At 43.9% G+C, this 19,331-nt stretch overlaps 1 protein-coding gene and 1 long non-coding RNA gene across 7 annotated transcripts; both read right to left on the bottom strand.

Annotated features, from left to right (window-relative positions):
• Positions 1 to 1,274: 1,274 nt before the first annotated feature.
• Positions 1,275 to 8,689, bottom strand: LOC109741043 (uncharacterized). Of its 6 annotated transcripts, none has more exons than XR_012202145.1 (5): positions 8,402 to 8,689; positions 5,541 to 5,775; positions 4,866 to 4,985; positions 4,032 to 4,124; positions 1,275 to 2,112 (listed from the first exon to the last, which is right to left on the bottom strand). It is a non-coding gene; the product is annotated as an uncharacterized lncRNA (long non-coding RNA). The 6 variants fall into 6 exon arrangements; XR_012202146.1 differs by having other exon boundaries at positions 1,947 to 2,112; positions 4,037 to 4,124; XR_012202142.1 differs by lacking the exon at positions 1,275 to 2,112 and adding an exon at positions 2,805 to 3,218.
• Positions 8,690 to 9,946: 1,257 nt separating this feature from the next.
• Positions 9,947 to 15,327, bottom strand: LOC109741035 (proteasome subunit alpha type-2). Its single transcript, XM_020300111.4, has 11 exons — positions 15,105 to 15,327; positions 14,450 to 14,526; positions 13,355 to 13,419; positions 13,210 to 13,256; positions 12,387 to 12,462; positions 12,153 to 12,220; positions 11,230 to 11,299; positions 10,941 to 11,026; positions 10,663 to 10,725; positions 10,517 to 10,582; positions 9,947 to 10,305 (listed from the first exon to the last, which is right to left on the bottom strand). Exons 1-11 carry the CDS (start codon positions 15,314 to 15,316, stop codon positions 10,257 to 10,259), a joined length of 879 nt encoding a protein of 292 aa, XP_020155700.2. The 5' UTR covers positions 15,317 to 15,327; the 3' UTR covers positions 9,947 to 10,256.
• Between the last annotated feature and the right edge of the window lie 4,004 nt (positions 15,328 to 19,331).

Raw genomic sequence — 19,331 nt, 5'->3', positions numbered from 1 at the left:
CCTTCGTCCGGCCGTAGGATCCATCGGCCTTCTATACGGGCCTTAGGGTCCATGGGCCTTCTACGGGTCGTAGGGTCCATGGGCCTTCTACGGGCCGTACGATCCATGGGCCTTCTACGGTTCGTACTATCCATGGGCCTCATACGGGCCGTAGGATCCATGGGCCTTCTACGGGGCGTATCATCATTTCGCCAATCATGGGCCGTACTATTCGTGGACCATAACGGGCCGTTAATAGGCCATATTTGATAACTCTATGAAAACAGCCCAACGGGTTTTTTTACATGAAAACGGCCCGACGTATTAATGGTTCGCAAACGGGCCGACTATAACGACGGGCTGAATTTGGCCCACAAGCAGAAAATGACAGTAACGGGCCGTATGTAACTGAATGCTGCAAATGAGCCCAAGAATCAATGGGCCTTGAGAAGGCCGAAAGATAACTTGGGCTCGAAACGGCCCAACGGAATAACGGGTCGTTAATGGGTATAAAGTGATACACTGTTCATTACGGGCCAGTTTCACCACGGGCCATTAATGGGCCAAGAGTTACAAAGGTCCTCATATGGGCCGAAAGAAGTCATGGGCCACACATGGGCCGGAAGTTAAAACGGGCTGAATCATATTGGACGGCCCAGATGACGCTACTGGGCCTAATTCGGATAGGGCGTAACGGGCCCTGGGTTAGCGGGCTGTAAATGGGCTATATGCGAACAGGCCGTTAACAGGCTTTCCGTGGGCCGGGCCGCCACATTTTGACCAAGTCAAACGGGCCGGCCTTTTCACAGGAATGGGCCTCTGTTGGGCCGTGCCATGTGTTGCCGTATCATAGGCGCCTTCGGTCCAATGAGCGGATGACATCTGTCCCAACGGTGAGCCGACACATGTTTCCTCCAGCCAATGATGATTTTACACGTGGAAAATCCCCATTGGTCGGGGCTGTTAACGGGTTATCGGATCCAAAACCCGACCCGATAGCTTAACGGCGTTCCGTTACGGTGGATGCCACGTGTCGGTCACCCTTGACGAAAGCACTTCTGTGACGCGCGATTTATCGTCATGGAAGTGGACACTTCCGTGATGATAATTTTGGTAATGTCATGTAACACTTCTACGACAGCACAGGTATGACTATCTTGATTCTGTCATAAAATCGTCATGGATGTACATGCATGACAAAAAACGCGACCTACTGTGACAAACACGTATCATCACGGAAGTGTATTTTTTTGTAGTGTAGAGATCACACGGTCCAAAATCAACAAGGGACGATACATAGGGTAACCGGTTCTTCTCCGTGAGGAGGTTTTGATGGGGCCACCCGTGAGGGGGTCTTGAATCCAAGGTGGATCTTCTCCATAGAGGCGCGCGGTCTCTCTCATGGAGTAGATCCGTATGGATGAGCAAAGCTCTATCTCAAATGAGCTAAACCTGTGCTAACCCTCAAATGGAGGAGGGGGAGGAGTATATATAGTCTAAGCCACGAAGGGGTAAGTGAGGGGCGAAGGGGTACACGGGCCTCGGCCCAAGTCACGCGCGCAGGCATGGTCCGGATGATCCGGATGATGGCCCAGATGATCCGGGCGTCGGGAGTCCGGATGATCCGGGCGGACGGCCGGATGATCCGGCTTCGTCGAGCAGGCTTCAGGTGTCTTCGGGCACATTACCCGGATCGTCCGGGTCTGGGTCCGGATCATCCGGGCTTGGTCCGGATCGTCCGGCTGGGGATCCGGATGATCCGGGCAAGTCCAGTCTTGCTCCGATCTTCTTCTTCCTTCTCCTCTTCCATGCTTGGCCTTGGTCCTTGGATCCTCCATGGTCATCTAGGTTGTACCTGAGTATATGCAAGGTCCATGCATGAGGTAGTAACCATGTCTCATATGTGGAAAATGACGGTTCGAAGAGGAGTGAGTTCATCTTGTGTCCAATGGCGTATGGTTGAGATCTCATCGTATGTCCTCTTGGAGCTTGGGGAGTAGTCGAAGTGTACATGGGAATGATCGTAGGATGCACCGCATCACAAACGAGCGTGCGAGACCCGAGCACGTACAACATCAGAACGGCCCCATGCGATGCGAAGACTTTTGCCAGTGAGCGAACACACTAACGCACCTGCATGATTGCGAGGCCGAAAAGGGTCAGGCTCATATAGCTCCTCCAGCCAGAACCTTGTGCTATATTATGAACTTTGAAAAACAAAAATCAATTAGAATCGAGAAGAAAAAAATCCTGAGTCCCAGATTCTTTCAGCTAAAAATTGCCATGTCTATGAAGCAAACCTAACCCGATAAAAAGTCAACATATACTTAAATTTGCCATCAAAACAACTATCTAACATTATATACATGAAAAAGCATGGTACTCAGGGTAAAATTAGAAGATTGTTCTCTAACTCATGGCAAAATTTATAGGCAGATGACAAGTTTAGAAAGAAAAAATGGTGTTCCTAAATCATGGCAAATGTAGGGATTTTGTCCTCTAAAGCATGGCAATTTTTAGAAAATGTTAATATTAGTGATCTAAACGATCTTATATTTCTTTGCAGAGGGAGTATAAAACTAATTTTCATGAATGAAGGCAAGGTTAGAGAAAAAAAGTCGCATGGAAAATATAGACAATTATTTTCCTAAATCGTGGCAAATTGGGAAAACTTGTAAGGGTGACATGGCAATGTTTGAAGATTTGTGTTTTACTAGATGACTCGTTGCGCCAATGGCACAAAGGCCGAGAGGGAGCCAAGTGTTGTGAGAATATTTAGACACCCAAGTCTGAAAACCAAATGTGGCCAACACTCCCGCATCCTCTGCTTGGAAGCCGCCTTTTCTCATCGGATCTAACATAGATACATGATTCTTCCAGAGCAAATTTCAGACAAAATATAAAGCATGGAAGGCTTTAAGTTGTACTATTGAGACCATACCACCATATCTTCATTTAGTTTCTTTGAAAATCTAAAGGTCTAAGAGGACGGTACATGTGAGAAGCTGTGAATCCACAACAAAAAACTAAACTAACTTCCAAACAAACACTTTAAGTTTGGAAGCCACAAAGAAGCAGCCCAGATCTCTCGTTGTAGTGCACGTTCAAGAAAATGGGCTGAATGACCATCATAGCAACATGTAGAAGCAGCAAAAAGATAGGCTTGGTCTGTAACTGATCATGAAACATAGCTTGGTCAATTTCTCCATTGTTGGCTTATACTGAGCAAGAACATCAACCTGCAGAGAAGAAAAATGGAGGACTGCTTTATTCTACGGTACATCCACAATAGTACAGCAAATAAAGTAGTTAAATGTGCGTTAAGATGTAAGACCTTTTAGATCACTATTTTAGTGATCTAAAAGGTAAGTAGTGATCTAAAAGGTCTTGTATTAGTTTGAAGAGGGAGTACTTAATAAGACTGTAAGCCAGTACATCAAAATAATGTCGGCTTCCCATTGATTTGATCAAACCAATATGACAAAGGGAAGGTGAAACTTCAGAAGACCATATAAATTGACCGCATGTCTTAATTTAAAACTCTAAAATGAAGTAATAAACATTAAGTCTGAATGTTGTCACTAAAAAAGCATAAAAAAGACAGACCGGCCAGCAGTGCATCATAATTAGTGGTTCATCATGCGCAAACCAGGCAGCAGTAGCCTAATAACTTAGACGAAAAAAATGCAAGAAGTCAAAGCACAAGGTGGGAAATAGGACCGAGCATTGACAGGTAACCAAATAATGAAGGAATATCCCCATGAAAATCAAGAACGATAAATTAGCATCCAGAAGTACATAGAAACAAACATTCCGCTTGGCAAAGTGTGATCTCAGTAATGTCAATAGCTGGGACTAAGAAGGTAACCACGTAGAGTGTCACACCTAAGGGCGTTTTCTTACGTCTCTACTCTCTAGTAATACAACTCACTATTGATTGATTTAACTAAGGTATTCTTCAGCTGGGTATTTATAAAGGAAATTCACTATGCTTCTTTACCAGCGAGTAGAGAGCAACTGAAAGACTTATGTTTTTAAATGCAAGAACAAACCTCACCAGGCTGCTGTGCAGACTTATTATCAGTGGAAGATGCTACAGCTGAGCAAAATTGGCTTGGGATTTCTTCTATGCCTGCTGCTCCCTCCTGCAGCAATTATTTGGAACAACAAAACAATTTACTATGAGATGAGAGAAGGCACACTAAAGAAGCACATCCGTAAGTGCTACAGCGATGGCAAGTGCCTCAGGTGGGCGGGCAGTCTACCGGGATTTATATGACCGATAATCCCTTCACCTGGAGTGATAAATCTAAAGGTAAAGAACACATAACATTTGAGCATATATTGTCAAATTGTACAGCTACAATAGTCAGAAAGACATGACACCAAAAGGCTAAAGGAACTACAGCTTCAAAAAAAGCTATAGGACCTAAAGCAGAACCATCCATTGTTGCAACGCAGAAATTAGAGATATAGCAATATTATTCTTTGGGTGGAATATTACTCACATAGCAATATGCAAAAAAAATACAGGGACCATTTACAATAACAATGTTACTGATTAGAGAGATTATTTATACTGCAAGTGGATAACTAACATCAATTATCTGAGGAAGCAGATGCCAACATAGGGAAAACACACATGTTAAACTGCTTCCCTCACCAGCAAATAAATGTCCACACGAGACTAACCGGCTAATTTGAGGAAGTTCATAGTACATGATTACATAATTACTAATATAAATTAGCAATTTTCGTGAATCTCAACATGATACTGCTTTGTACACTTGAAGTACACAACTTCATACAAGAAGGCAAATGAAGTCAAATCAGAGGAGAAAGGAAGTAATTGCCAAGAAAAGAGGGGAAAGGAAGGAAGCGTGCACCTTGAGCAGGAAGCCTCCAAGCTAGGAGAATAAATTCACGAACTGGGCATGATCTCCTGTTGTTGCTCCTGCATGGCCACTGATGATCCTCGTCCCTAACAATCTGAACACCAATTGTATCTGGAACAAATACAAATCAAATGTATAAAGAAATAAGACGAAGACCAAACCCTGCAGCTACTGTTCCGCATCGCATCAAACTAAGATTATTATTTTTGCCAGGATTTGGTAGACTATTAAGTCTTAAATACGACAAGCGTGTTTGGAAAGTATACATCAAAGTGTATCACAAAAAATCACTGGCTATCTTTGATTTGGTGACATAAATTCACACAATTCTTTTGAAGCAAGCACATCATAACATGGAAGCTGGGACTACAACGAATGCACATAGGCTAAATAAAAATGGCAAGATAAATGCACTATAATCCATAGGCTAAATACAAATTCAGAAGATATGTATCTTTATAACTGTAAGCCGCTACTCCAAAGGGCAAAGTGTCTCAAGAATTTCAAGCAACTGGCATATCAAATTTGGATTGGAACAGATAAAAACATCGAGAATAGCTACAATGATCTACGCAGTGAATTTCTTTCAGAGAAAAAAATATGTACAATTCAAGGACACACACTCCACCACCTAACTGCCATGCTCAGTTCCTTGCTTGAACATACCTATGCTTTTGTTTCGGATAAGTGAATACCTTCCTAAACCATTGCCAGACATATCATATCCCTTTCTCCAATTGTATCACCAGGTACCAATCATATCTCCTGTTTGATCTGATTTTCCAAAATTAAGAATGTCCTAGTAGCATTCTGATTTCAAATAAGAAAATAGCATCATGATTGTCCGACGGCCTTGCTATCGCCTAACGCACACACTGTTCCATGGATTGAAAGGAATTGCCTGCAACACATAAAATTTATATTTGTTCAGAAACAAAAAAAAGTTATATCTCGAAGCTATAAAATACAAAAGTTTAGCGCTCCACTAACCCACAATTAATACTGGCAAGAGTGATGCAATAAAAAGAAAATAATTGCACTTTTATAGTATTTTGCTTAGAAGCACAATCAGATATTCAGATTAAATAACGAAGCTATTATCATGAGTAAGTTAGTTATTTAGGTAAATCATTGTCTAACTAAGATTACTTTAACAAGCAGTGTTTTCTATCACTTAGATTAAAAGTGAGACACTAAATTCTCCTGTTAACAATTTTTCAGAAATGAACACTGAACATGTAAGGAGGATATCAAATCTACTTTCAGGAAATTCTTGGAAATCAGATAACATACATTCTAAAGAAAGCATATGTGGGCACACGGCCATTTACTAATCTACATCAAACTCCATGGAAGCCATGGTATATTAGCCCAGGTATAGGTTTTGGCATATCATACTTCAAATAATGCATCATATGTCACTTAATATTTATGTTACAGATATGCGCAATCTAAACCCAATCAGGGACTTAATCATTTTGGCGCCTGCTTCGGTTTGCAAATTCTGTATCATTCTTTGCACTGGATATATGCAATGAACATCTGACAGAGCTCTTGGACTCACTGCCTGTTGGGCATTCATAGCTGTATGTAACATAACTAATCAAATGGCCGTTGCCTGCCCATTCGTTTGGTAATTGGAGCATGTATCGAATAGTTCAAATGACGAAAAACATCATTTGTCTCCAGCCGCTATACACTAACTATGGGGGCAAAATTTCTACAAAAGCAAGGGTTGGTCCGTTCTAAACTTGGTCTGATGCCTGCTCCACCGTGCCACCTCTACCTGGACTGGTGTGCAAAGAGGAAGAAAATAAACTGACCTGATCTTGTCGAGGTTAGAGGATGCGCGGGTCTCCGCGAGCCGCAGGCCATCGAGGTCTCCTCTTCCTACTCGAGCTCCTGGGCGCCAGAAGCGAGGGGAGGCGAGCACGGGTTGAGAAGGACGACGTCCAGCGCGCCAACAGCGCCCCTGGCCGGCGGCGCCGTCTCCATGAGGGCTGACCTACTCATTCACCCCGTCGTCCTCCTCCTTCCTCTTCCCTGCAGCCTCACACCATCGCGACGGGCCGGCTGCTTCTTATCCTCTTCGCCCGCCTCCCCTGCCCCTTGACCCCACCACCGGCCTTACTTGAACCACCTCGACCAGCTTATGGAGTCAAGTCGCCGCCACTGTCCCGATGCTGGCTGCTGCTCCCCTCCTTTCCCCTCCTCCGTCGCCGCCCCAGATGCCGAGACCCGATCGAGGCCGCGCTCCTTGGCTCGAGGTCTTCCTGCCGAGGCCGGATCGAGGCCGTGCTCGTCGAGGCCAACCACGGGGTGGCCGCATCTGGGCCACTCTGCGTCGCCGCGACGGCCGGCGGCACGAAGAGAAGGGAGGGGCTCGCGGCGGGGGGGGGGGGGGGGGGGGGGGGGCGGGCGGGGAGGCAGGAGGCTAGGGTTGGTGGGAGGGGATCGGGGAAGAGAGCAGAGTGGGTGGGTGGGGGCGCAAGTGCGGGCTCGAGTGTGGGCGGAGGCAGCGGCTAGGGTTTCTCCACGGGCGGGCTGCGTTTTATACGCCCGTATGCAAAATGACGAGAATGCCCTGGCGGGGCACGGAATTTACAGGCGGTGGCACGAGTACTGTTCATGGCGATTTAAAGGCGACGTGGCCACCTTCATCCTGCCTAGCATTTCTTGAGGGTTTATATGTTCAATAAGGCATGGCAGTTTATAGGAAAAGATGTAATGGTCACATGGCAAATATAGTTGTACATCAAGGCAAGTAATACTGTTTGTAATATAAAATCTGAAAAATCATGGAAACATGGCAAATTTTGAAAGGGAAAAATGGTGGAAATTTTAGAAAAAGTTTGCATAGGTCACATGGAAAATTTAGAATGTTTTTGTTTCCATTCATGATGGCAAAATCTGAAATTGTTGTGATGTTTCACATGGCAAAGTTTGGTTTCTTTCGAATATGATGGCAAATTTAGAAAATGTATGTGATGTTGACATGAAAAATTCAAAAACTATTGCTATATAGACCATGGCAATGAACCTAATAGTAACCATAGCTTAATCGTTTAAGTTGCCATTTTATTGCCACTAATTGATATGTTATGATGGGTCTTTTCTCTGCTACCTAATTGCCACCTTAATATCGGTTGCCATGATAATTCAAAATGACTTGCCATGTGTTGTGAAGAAAAGCTACAAGCTAGTGGGATGATAATTTGCCGTTTTAGAAATAAAATATGCATATCCAAAGTTGTCATGTAACAAAACAGAAAAAGAACTACTAATTGCCATGGTGTCAAAAATTTAGTTGACATATGACATGCCAACAAAATTGAAGATGACATGGCAAACGCATCTTAAGTCATCCCATAATTTGCCATTATTATTTTGTGGTCAAAAAATAAAATGTTGCCACCACAAAAAATGCAAACTACTAATTGCCATGAGTAGGAGTTTACAAGTTGTGCGTCCCGTTGAGTGAAAAATGATCGATGTTGCTTCATACTACAATATAGAAAATGTAGTACCTCTGTTTTCTGCCCCACCTGAACTCCATGTGTTGCATATCCTCCCGAGATGGGCATCTGTTGATGCTCCTTGGCTCCTTGCTTATTTGTGACACCGCGACGTGCCATTTGCTGATGCTCTCCTCGAGCCAGAGCTGCGGGCCACCTGCTGCCACTCCACAGCGTCGGCGCCAGTGCCCCCTCTCCACGCGCCCAGCACTGAAGACCCTCTGTTGCTGCTCAACCACGCCAGCGTCGGCATAGTCCTCTGCTGCAAGTCGCCCCCGAATAAGGCCATCATAAATCCACCAATTGGCGCGTTCGTCTTCTCAAATCCCCCTGTTAGTTGTGCAAATCGAGCATCTGCGCGCGCTACAGGTGCTGGGAGAGGCCTAAAGCTGGGAAAGAGACACGTTTGCCGTCGGCACCCGTGAGCATTGAGTGGTGGAAGGTGGGGAGGCGTACATCAGAAGTGAGGGAGAAGACGATGACCGAGATCATGAGAGGTGCAATGCCATGGTGGATGGCCCGGGCATCCCGTAGATGGCCATCGCCGGCGGCGGCGAGAGATGGGTGGTGGACTGGTGGGTGGGTGGATCGATTCGCCGAAGTGCATGGACTTGGGGAAGAGCAGAAACAAGGATGGGACAAGAAAGTGAGGTTGACTAACAGCTTCGGGTTAGAGACAACTCGTGGTGGCGGATCAATGGCATCGATGGGGTCGCGCAAAAAAGTTTCGTTAACATTATCATAGTTTTTTTTGGCCGATAACTACTCGGAGCGTGGCGTTTTGACATATGGGAACATATACTCCTGGATTTTAAAATGTGTTCTAAACATATTTTGAAATGTCACAAAGTTCTGAGAAAATTATTCTCGCGTATCTGACATTCTACGTGCATACAAACTCGTTTTGTGGAAAACCGACAACTTTTGTGTCACATGCAAAAAAACACAAAATTTAGTGTTAAAAAAGGCTTTTCATGAGACTTTTTTTACCTTATTTACACAAGGCATATAAAATGTCGGTTTTTCACAAAACTTGACATACACACATACAATGTTGAGATGTGAGCGTAAAATTTGTGTTTGAAATTTTTTGACATTTTGAAATATGTTCTTCGACGGCAGGAGCATATGTTCCCATGTGCCAAAATGAATTTCCAATTTTAGTGATATTTTTTTTTTGAACATCAGTACAGACACAAACGCTCGTATATATACGGGCATACATCCACCCCTATGAACGCACACCGTATCCCTATGAGCACCTTCTAGAGACTGCGCCGGTATATCATCTTGACATTTTGGTGATATTTCTTAGTAGTATAACTTGGTTATTATTTTGAGAATCACTCATGACACGTCATTTATTCATATGTTATGACGTACTCCCTCTGTCCGTTGACACTTATTTTGGAATGGAGGAAGTATGAGTTACCTGATTATTGAACAGACCGTCATATGTACGATTTGTTTACGTCGAGGCTCGTACCCCCACACCCCAAACCAAATCCACTCGCAGAAAATTCATGGCTTCTGGCGGGAAGGGATTCAGTAGACGTATTATGCCAATTTGCTACCCAAATTCATATGCTCCGCTTCGATGTTACAGAGAACTGTATCGCAGCAATTATAGTTTTCGTTAGTGCTTCATTTTGCAAACTGATAATCATATAGACCAGATAAAAAATGGCACGCAAATCCAGAGAAAAGGCCAAAACAAAACATAAACCTAACATTAGGTTATATCTTCAATGTCTACAATGTGCATTCACAAGGACTCAAATGCAAGTTACTGGAGCAAATCAGACAAGCTCCATGGAGACTTGCTCGGAAACGTTTCATGTTGGACAGTAAGTTGTCAACCGGCAGCTTACTCCACCTCTTCCAAGAAATCCTTGATCTCCGCTGGAGTTAGAACTCTGCATTTTTGTATGGTTCGTGTTACTAGTCAGAATGTAGACATGAATTTGTACTCTAATCAAAAAGCCCTATAATGGCAGTTACAACCAATAAAACGGGAGCATAGGAGCACAAACATATTGGACATATAATCAAAACAGCAGGCTACTTATGATGACATTGCATCTGATAATTATGTTGTAAACAGCATAAATGACTTTGTATACATACTTGAATTCACGGTCAGCTCGAATAACTCCAATTTCAATGTTGTTGGCAGAGATTTGACCTTCATATCTGCGAGTCCAAAAACAGTCAGTACTCAATATAGATACCGAATTGGCGACATACGTCATCTACTAGAAAAATGTAGCTACCCTTCTTTCAGAGTCAAAATTGCAGTATGGATGGCATCATCAAGCTCCATATCTTCTGTGTATCTATAAGTAAAAGTTATGTCAGTTAAATCATATGATCATGGAAAAAGGAAAAGAGAAAAAGAACCTTGGCGACATACATGCTGCTTGTATTAATGAACGGATGGAAGATTAAACAGCATATAATGCAATTTATTATGATCATCAGATTAAAAAAACGCACTGAAGCCTTAACAGTGACGAATACTAGTGCTAGGATAGATAGATCCTCCATCTACCTTTTCTCAAGAAAAGTCTTTGCATTTGACACATTTTTTCCCATAGCTGATGCTTTCCAGGAGAAGTAAGACCCTGATGGGTCAACCTAAAGAAACAATCAACAATGAGAAATCCAGCATTTTTATTAGCTTTTACCATAACAATATATGATGGATGAAATAACAGTCATAAGTAGATGAGTGGTAAACCCAATAATACACATCTGGTGCCTTATTGTTAAGATGCGACTGAATCTGGAATAGTGGGAAGGAAAATAGCAAGGTCTATCATGTGGGCCTTTGCACATACCTGATACAACTGCGGGCCATTGTCATCATAACCAGCAATCAACAGTGATACACCAAACGGTCTTACGCCACTGCAGGAATAAGGTTATGAGTATAACACTGTTACATGGTATGTATAAGGAGTAAAATATAGTACTGGTTTCTAACATGATGCAGGCCTCGATAAGTATACATTTCTATAACATTCGCAAAAAAAAAAGTATACATTTCTATAAAGTTTGAACTGAACGTTTGGCTGTCATACGCAAAAATGTTTGGGTTATCAGTCATCAGGGGAGTGGAGATTAATTGGCGAATGGACCGGTTAACTGAATCACTCGCTAGTTTTTCCAGGGCCACACCAGCATATACCTAGATTATTCTACTTCAAGGAGTCCTCACACTCCTGAGAGGAGACAGCGGAGAGATCAGCAGTGGAGGCCACGTCCCGGTGACTTGGGGAGAACTTAAGGCGGACAGGAAATGCAGACTCCAGCGTCTACAGATGGAATGCAGTGTGAGGGTGCTGTGTGTGGGGGAGGGGGCGGGGGAGTCCCTCCCAGCGTCCGGCCGAATCGACCAGGCAGGGGAGCAGGAGCATGCCCCAAATTTCCAAGCCTAGTCAAATTATTTCAACTTCTTAACACAATAGCACGGTAGTAGGGCCCACCAGGAATCCTAGGATCCTGAACTGCGACATTACCATATCCACCAGCATATATGTATGTGGCCCCGCAGTCATCTACTTTAAGCCACTAAATGTGAGCCGTCTGATTAGAATGATCGAACGGTCCATAGGCTTTGCTATTGGTACTACTATATATAGAAATTATCAAGCAACTTGTTTTTCTTATAGCAATTTGGTATAGCAAATGCATGACTGATTTTAACAATTTAACTTCATTAGTAGTATACTAAAAAAAGGTGTAGAGCATAGTAACATACCCAGATTGAGTGAACTCCTGCATAACAGCAGCAGTCTCTCGGACAAGCTGGGTAACAGGGATGGTTTCCTGCATTTCGAAATGAACAATAATCAGAAAAAATATTTACATGGGAAATAATAACAGAACATGGGTAGAGGTGACCCGCACATTATCCATAGCAATTTATTTAAATGGCGTCTTTACCAAATGTGGAAGTTTTTTTTAAGTCAAAACCAAACACTCATGAAGATACCTTGTACAACCGATAATACTGCTGTGCCTGCTTCCGACTTTTTCTGACAAGAACACGAAAATCTGGACCCATCCCACTGAAAACAATGAGTAGGTAAGTGCACAGACATGCAACAAGCGACACTTGGGAGATTGGAAGACACACCAAATGTCAGTAACATCGATTGGAAACTGTATTGATGGAGCCACATTGGCAAGCTCGGAGATACAATAAACAATTGGGAAAAAATGTGGTTATTCTGATTGCTTAGCTGTTGGCGGTTAGCACTACAAGTCTAGCTGTTGATCTCCAGTGTGCACTTCCATGATCAAGGAATGCTCTAGGTTAATAACTCGCACCAATGAGTTGACCCTTTTCACATAGTTTGCATGGTAATAACAAACAGAAATTTTCTATTACCTTCTTGCACAGTCATCATGTTGCCTAAAAAGGGTGGGTTATTCATGCTATCTCTAAGATACTTTACACCGATTGATCTTAACCAGCTGGTTCCTTGCATACGCTACATGGGTATTTCAAATTTTGCCTTCAGGTGAAACACTCAAAGGCAGGAAGCCAGGAACCTTTCAGATAAATTGTTCAATTTATCCTTCCATATATACATACACCAGCTCATCAGTGATGGAAGTGGGAAAACATGTTGCAGCGCACACAGCAAGACTGGCTCAAACATAATTGAAACTCAAGAACATTAACCAGTATAACATTTAGTTGGGGTAGGGTAATACAGCAACAGAAGTAAATATGGTTACAATAGTTGAAATGAAATTTCTCCAAGATAGGAAAATGAATTACAAAATTAAGCAACACTAGAAAAAAATACCTGTAGACAACACCGATATTTGGAGTTAACGACTGAATCTTTTGCACCTAAAAATTTGCAGAAACAGATTAATAAACATTCTTTTAGATAACAACAAACGATGACAAGTAGAGAAGAAACTGAAACTGGATAATGGTACACTTACAGATGTTTCGTCCACTAAAATAGAAGGCAGTTTCTTCTCGGTGGCAATAACTACACCATTGGCAGCTACAAACATGACACATATCTCAGAAAGGGAAGTGAAAAGGTTGTACTTATGACCATGACCGTGTATTATAGATAGAATAGAACAGTGAAAAAACTGATAAAAATGCGCGCCATACGTATGAAGCTAAGATTCATTCAGTCAATTAGTTTATAAAAGAAGGTAGTAGATTGGTGCTAACTCATAGCTGTATAAAGAATGACAGCAAACATTAAGTTTTCTCTCGTGAATAGAAAAACTTGGCAAAAAAAAAAACAAGAGATTGCCTTTTAACTTCCACAACACAAACACGACTGCTTGATATGCTGAAAAGCAAACGAACTGGTATGCTGGAAAAGAAGATACTAATAATGTGCACTTTTTGCACCTTTTTGTCATGAATATACGGTTATAAATCCCACAGGGCCTCGGTGAATAGACATAAGGCCAGTATAGCAGTAAGCAAAAATAATTGAACAACTGTTAGGTCGATATAAATCCAACTTTGCAGAGAACGTGCTATAACAGTTTCCATGGAACATCCAAATGCAAGGTGGAAAGAACTCCAAACTTTACAATGGACATGCTACAAACTAAGCAGTTCACAGATAACATCCAAATACTTCAGAAAATGTGTCAAACCAAACATCAACTTCGCACTCATAAGCAGAATGTAGCATAATACAACTTAAAAATGAACATGATCTGCAAACCCGTTGAGATCAAGAAACCAGTAAGGCGTGTGTCTATCAAATGCATTGTAACCAAACATCAACTTCGCACTCATAAGCAGAATGTAGCATAATACAACTTAAAAATGAACATGATCTGCAAACCCGTTGAGATCAAGAAACCAGTAAGGCGTGTGTCTATCAAATGCATTGTATTATTAGCTCTAGTGGTATATCAGTCTTCGTAGACATCAATAAGCTCAGCTCAAATCCCAAGTCCTATACATCACTCTCTCAAACTTAATCTAAAATAACAAAACTTCCGCAGCATAAGACCACTAATAGCAAAAACTAGGGGGCACGATTACTGCACAGAATGCACCTTTGATGCCAAGGGAGGTTTGGCCTGATCCGACCGCTGTGAGCGCATGTTCGATCTGCACCAGCTTCCCCGATGGGCTGAACGAAATCAGGGGAAAAGTTAGATATTCATTGCAAATAAGCAAGCCAAGCACATTAGCTATCCAGCATGGAGATGAACAACAAGCCACACTAAATATAGGTGCAGAGCAAGAAGCGATAATGCCGAGGGCCAGGAGGGAGAACCATCACGGGAGAACGAGGATCCCGATGTCTCGTTAACCTAGCTTTAGGCGAACGATCGAAATAGAAGAAAAGGAAGACGAAGCAGGAACACCCCGTGGAGACAGCACTGGAGCATAGCACCATTAGAAAACAAGGGAGCAAGGACCGGCAGCCACGACGGCGAGACAGCCTTCCACCGTTGTCCGCTGATCTGTAAGGGCCGGAGCGGCCAGCGCCGGATCTGAACAGGGAAGGCGCAGGAAGCCAGCAAGGAGACGCCATCGGCCGGACAGTGGGGGCTACCGAGGAGAGGCTTCTGGGAGAGCTCGCTCATGGAGGCGGCGCAACTTCGCCCTGGGACGGCGCGGGACGAGCACGGAGATGGCGAGCCGAGGTCGAGAAAGACAGAGAAGGGGGAAAGGCCGAGGAGAGAGAGGAGAGAGAGAGCAAACCTGAAGGTGGTGAGGGAGAAGGAGTACTGGCTGTCGCCCATGGCTACCTCGTCGGCGTCTTCGGGTTGTTGTGGGCGGAGATCGGATGGGACGAACAAGACGGCTGCTGAAGGAAAGAGAAGAGAGGACCTAAACTGTAGATACACACAGAAAAAAAAAAAAGGTAACTGTACCTGGCGAACGTTCGCTGTAAGGGGTGGCAAGCGAACCATTGTTTGCAGTTTTTAGGGCATGTACAATGGTTGACATGATAGTCTTATCTTAAATCTTGCATGTAATTTAGAGATGACAATAAAACATGTATACAATGGGTTATCTCTCAGCCTTATCTAAAATAACTAGTTATTCCTAAAATTATGGTGACACATATTGGGCTAAGAGACCATCTCTTAAATAAGAGAAGACAAAGCCTTTTCTTATGGATTCTCTCTCCTCCACCTCAACAATTATCCTACGTGGCAACACTTAAGATAGTACCATTGTACATGCCCTTAGGGCATGTATAATGGTTGATAAGATAGTCTTATCTTAAGTTTTGCATGTAATCTAGAGATGACAAAAAAGAGAGTCTATAATGGGTCGTTTCTTAGTCTTATCTTTAATAACTAGCAATTCCTAAAAACGTGGTGAGACATATTGTGCTAAGAGATCACCTCTTGTCTTCTCTTAAATAAGAGAAGACAAGCCTTTTCTTATGAGTTCTCTCTCCTCCACCTCATCATTTATCCTACGTGGCACTTCTAAGATAGCACCATTGTATATGCCCTTAAGTTGTAAAACAGGATCAAACCACAACAGTTTTTAAAAAAAACTACCTTATCGAAAAAAATGCCACCTCTCTTACCCTCTCACAACTAAAACTATCATGGAACCGTTCGCAAATACCACCCTCCGTGGCAAACGTCCGTCGGCTAAGGGTGTTCAAGAAAAGGAGAGATTCGGGTCTGACATTCCTCTCTCTAACTGTAAAAAATAAGTTTTTCCTTGAGCCGAACTTTGAGCGGGGTTGGCTACTTCGCTTCTTACGGCTCGTCCGGTATCTTAAGAGCATCTACAACCACAACTAGCAAAATACGGGCCCTCAAACATTTGGACAGTGACCGACCATCACGCAAAAAAATGATTCCACAACCAATTACCTCAAATTGAAATCATCAAATCCATACAATTATATGCAACGTACAACTAGGATAAATTTGTGCTGGCGACCGTCCTTGTTGGTCTGGTCGTGTCCATGTCCACGGTGAAAGGATCGATATAGTTGACTAGAGGGGGGTGAATAGGCAACTAACAATTTTTAGCTTTTCTTTACCAATATAAACTTTGCATCAAAGTAGGTTGTTTAGATATGCAACTAGGTGAACAACCTATATGATGCAACAACCACAAGCACACAAGCAAGCAAGGAATGTAATACAAGATAAGCTTGCACAAGTAAAGGAACGAGATAACCAAGAGTGGAGCCGGTGAAGACGAGGATGTGTTACCGAAGTTCCTTCCCTTTGAGAGGAAGTACGTCTCCGTTGGAGCGGTGTTGAGGCACAACGCTCCCCAAGAAGCCACTAGGGCCACCGTATTCTCCTCACGCCCTCACACAATGCGAGATGTCGTGATTCCACTATTGGTGCCCTTGAAGGCGGCGACCGAACCTTTAGAAACAAGGTTGGGGCAATCTCCACAACTTAATTGGAGGCTCCCAACAACACCACGAAGCTTCACCACAATGGAATATGGCTCCGCGGTGACCTCAACCGTCTAGGGTGCTCAAACACCCAAGAGTAACAAGATCCGCAAGGGATTAGTGGGGGGAATCAAATTTCTCTTGGTGGAAGTGTAGATCGTGGCCTCCTTAACCAATCCCTAGAAAATCAACAAGTTTGATTGGCTAGGGAGAGAGATCGGGCGAAATGGAGCTTAGAGCAACAATGGAGCTTGGGGATGGAAGAGGTAGTCAACTCGGAGAAGACTCCTCTTATATAGTGAAAGAACAAATCCAACCGTTATCCTCCAACTCAGCCTGCGACACGCGGTACTACCGCACCATACAAGCGGTACTATCGCACGGGCCCGCGGTACTACCGCGAAGAACTGCGGTACTACCGCTAGCATGACAGGGGCTAGAACCAGCCCAGATGCACTAAGGCAGGGAGCGGTAGAACCGCTGGCGCGGTACTACCACGCCCCCTTGCGGTACTACCGCAAGGCAGGACTAGTCTAGGCTGGGAAGGCACGGACATATAAAAATACATCTGTGACTACTTCCGCTGAGTTTTGATCTAAAAATCCGACACGGTACTAACGCAAGCCTAGAGCGGTACTACTGCGTAGGGTGCGGATGTAAAAAATTACATCCGCCCCTACTTCCGCTCATGCTGCTGCGCCTGGCCAGAGCCCACGGTACTACCGCGCCAACGGAGCGGTACTACCGCGTAGGGCGCGGATGTAAAAAATTATATCCGCCCCTACTACCGCTCGAGCAGCTGCGCCTGGCCTGAGGCCACGGTACTACTGCTCCCAAGGAGCGGTACTACCGCAAGAGCCTGCGGTACTACCGCTTCGAAGAGCAGTACTACCGCATGCCCCAGATCAGCAACACTAAGAGTCCTTCATTTTGCAGAGACACGGAGAGACGGAGGATGCTTCAAAGAGCCAAAGAAAAGGTGGTGTGATACGTCTCCGTCGTATCTATAATTTTTTATTGTTCCATGCCAATATTATGCAACTTTCATATACTTTGGCAACTTTTTATACTGTTTTTGGGACTAACATATTGATCCAGTGCCCAGTGCCAGTTCATGTTTGTTGCATGTTTTATGTTTCGCAGAAACCCCATATCAAACGGAATCCAAACGGAATAAAAGCGGACGAAGAATATTTTTGGAATATTTGGAGAATATGGGAAGAAGAATCAACGCGAGATGGTACCCGAGGGGGGCACGAGGCAGGGGGCGCGCCTGCCCCCCTCGTAGGCCCCCCTGTAGGATCGGAAGTATGTCTAGAGGGGGGTGATTAGACTACTTGACCAAATAAAAATCTAGCCTTTTCCCAATTTTAGTTCTTGGCAGATTTTAGCAACTTAGCACAAGTCAAGCAATCAACCTACACATGCAATTCTAAGAGTATAGCAGTGGAATGTAAAACAATTGCATATGAAGGTAAAGGGATGAGTTTGAAGGAGCAAACGCAATGTTGACACGGAGATTTTTATCCGTGGTTCCGATAGGTGGTGCTATCGTACATCCACGTTGATGGAGACTTCAACCCACGAAGGGTAACGGTTGCGCGAGTCCACGGAGGGCTCCACCCACGAAGGGTCCACGAAGAAGCAACCTTGTCTATTCCACCATGGTCGTCGCCCACGAAGGACTTGCCTCACTCGGGTAGATCTTCACGAAGTAGGCGATCTCCTTGCCCTTACAAACTCCTTGGTTCAAATCCACAATCTTGACGGAGGCTCCCAAGTGACACCTAGCCAATCTAGGAGACACCACTCTCCAAGAAGTAACAAATGGTGTGTTGATGATGAACTCCTTGCTCTTGTGCTTCAAATGATAGTCTCCCCAACACTCAACTCTCTCTCATAGGATTGGATTTGGTAGAAAGAAGATTTGAGTGGAAAGCAACTTGGGGAAGGCTAGAGATCAAGATTTATGTGGTTGGAATGGAATATCTTGACCTCAACACAAGTGTAGGTGGTTCTCTCTCAGAAAATATGTGTTGGAAGTGTAGGCATGTTCTGATGGCTCTCTCTACGAATGAAGAGTGGGTGGAGGGGTATTTATAGCCTCCACACAAAATCTAACTGTTACACACAATTCACCAAGCTCGGTGGGACCGAATCATGAAACTCGGTCGGACCGATTCAGTTCAAAATGTGAACGTTAGGATTCTCGGTAGGACCGACTGGATCAACTCGGTGGGACTGATGTCATTAGGGTTAGGGCATAACGTAATCTCGGTGAGACCGATTACACAAACTCGGTGAGACCGATTTTGGTAATAGTCAAACAGAGAGTTGGTCAGGCAAACTCGGTGGGACCGATTCGCTCATCTCGGTTGGAACGAAACGTTACGAAAGGGAAACAGAGAGTTTGCATTGCAATCTCGGTGGGACTGATCGCTCATCTCGGTTTGACCGAAACGTTACGAAAAGGAAACAGAGAGATTACAACCCCATCTCGGTGGGACCGAGATCCCTATCGGTGAGACCGAATTGATTAGGGTTTC

This window comes from Aegilops tauschii, chromosome 2 (genome assembly GCF_002575655.3).
Source record: "Aegilops tauschii subsp. strangulata cultivar AL8/78 chromosome 2, Aet v6.0, whole genome shotgun sequence".
Classification (NCBI taxonomy): domain Eukaryota; kingdom Viridiplantae; phylum Streptophyta; class Magnoliopsida; order Poales; family Poaceae; genus Aegilops; species Aegilops tauschii.
The sequence above is the reverse complement of the archived record's forward strand: the minus strand, read 5'-3'. Positions and strand labels throughout refer to the sequence as shown.

Excerpts from the sequence above, each read along its gene's own strand:
- LOC109741035 (XM_020300111.4), bottom strand. The coding sequence starts at position 15,316 with ATGGTTCGCTTGCCACCCCTTACAGCGAACGTTCGCCAGGTACAGTTA. Across the intron at positions 14,527-15,104 it reads TTCTCCCTCACCACCTTCAG|CCCATCGGGGAAGCTGGTGC; the intron begins GTTTGCTCTCTC and ends GATTTCGTTCAG. Across the intron at positions 12,463-13,209 it reads AATATCGGTGTTGTCTACAG|TGGGATGGGTCCAGATTTTC; the intron begins GTATTTTTTTCT and ends CATTGTTTTCAG.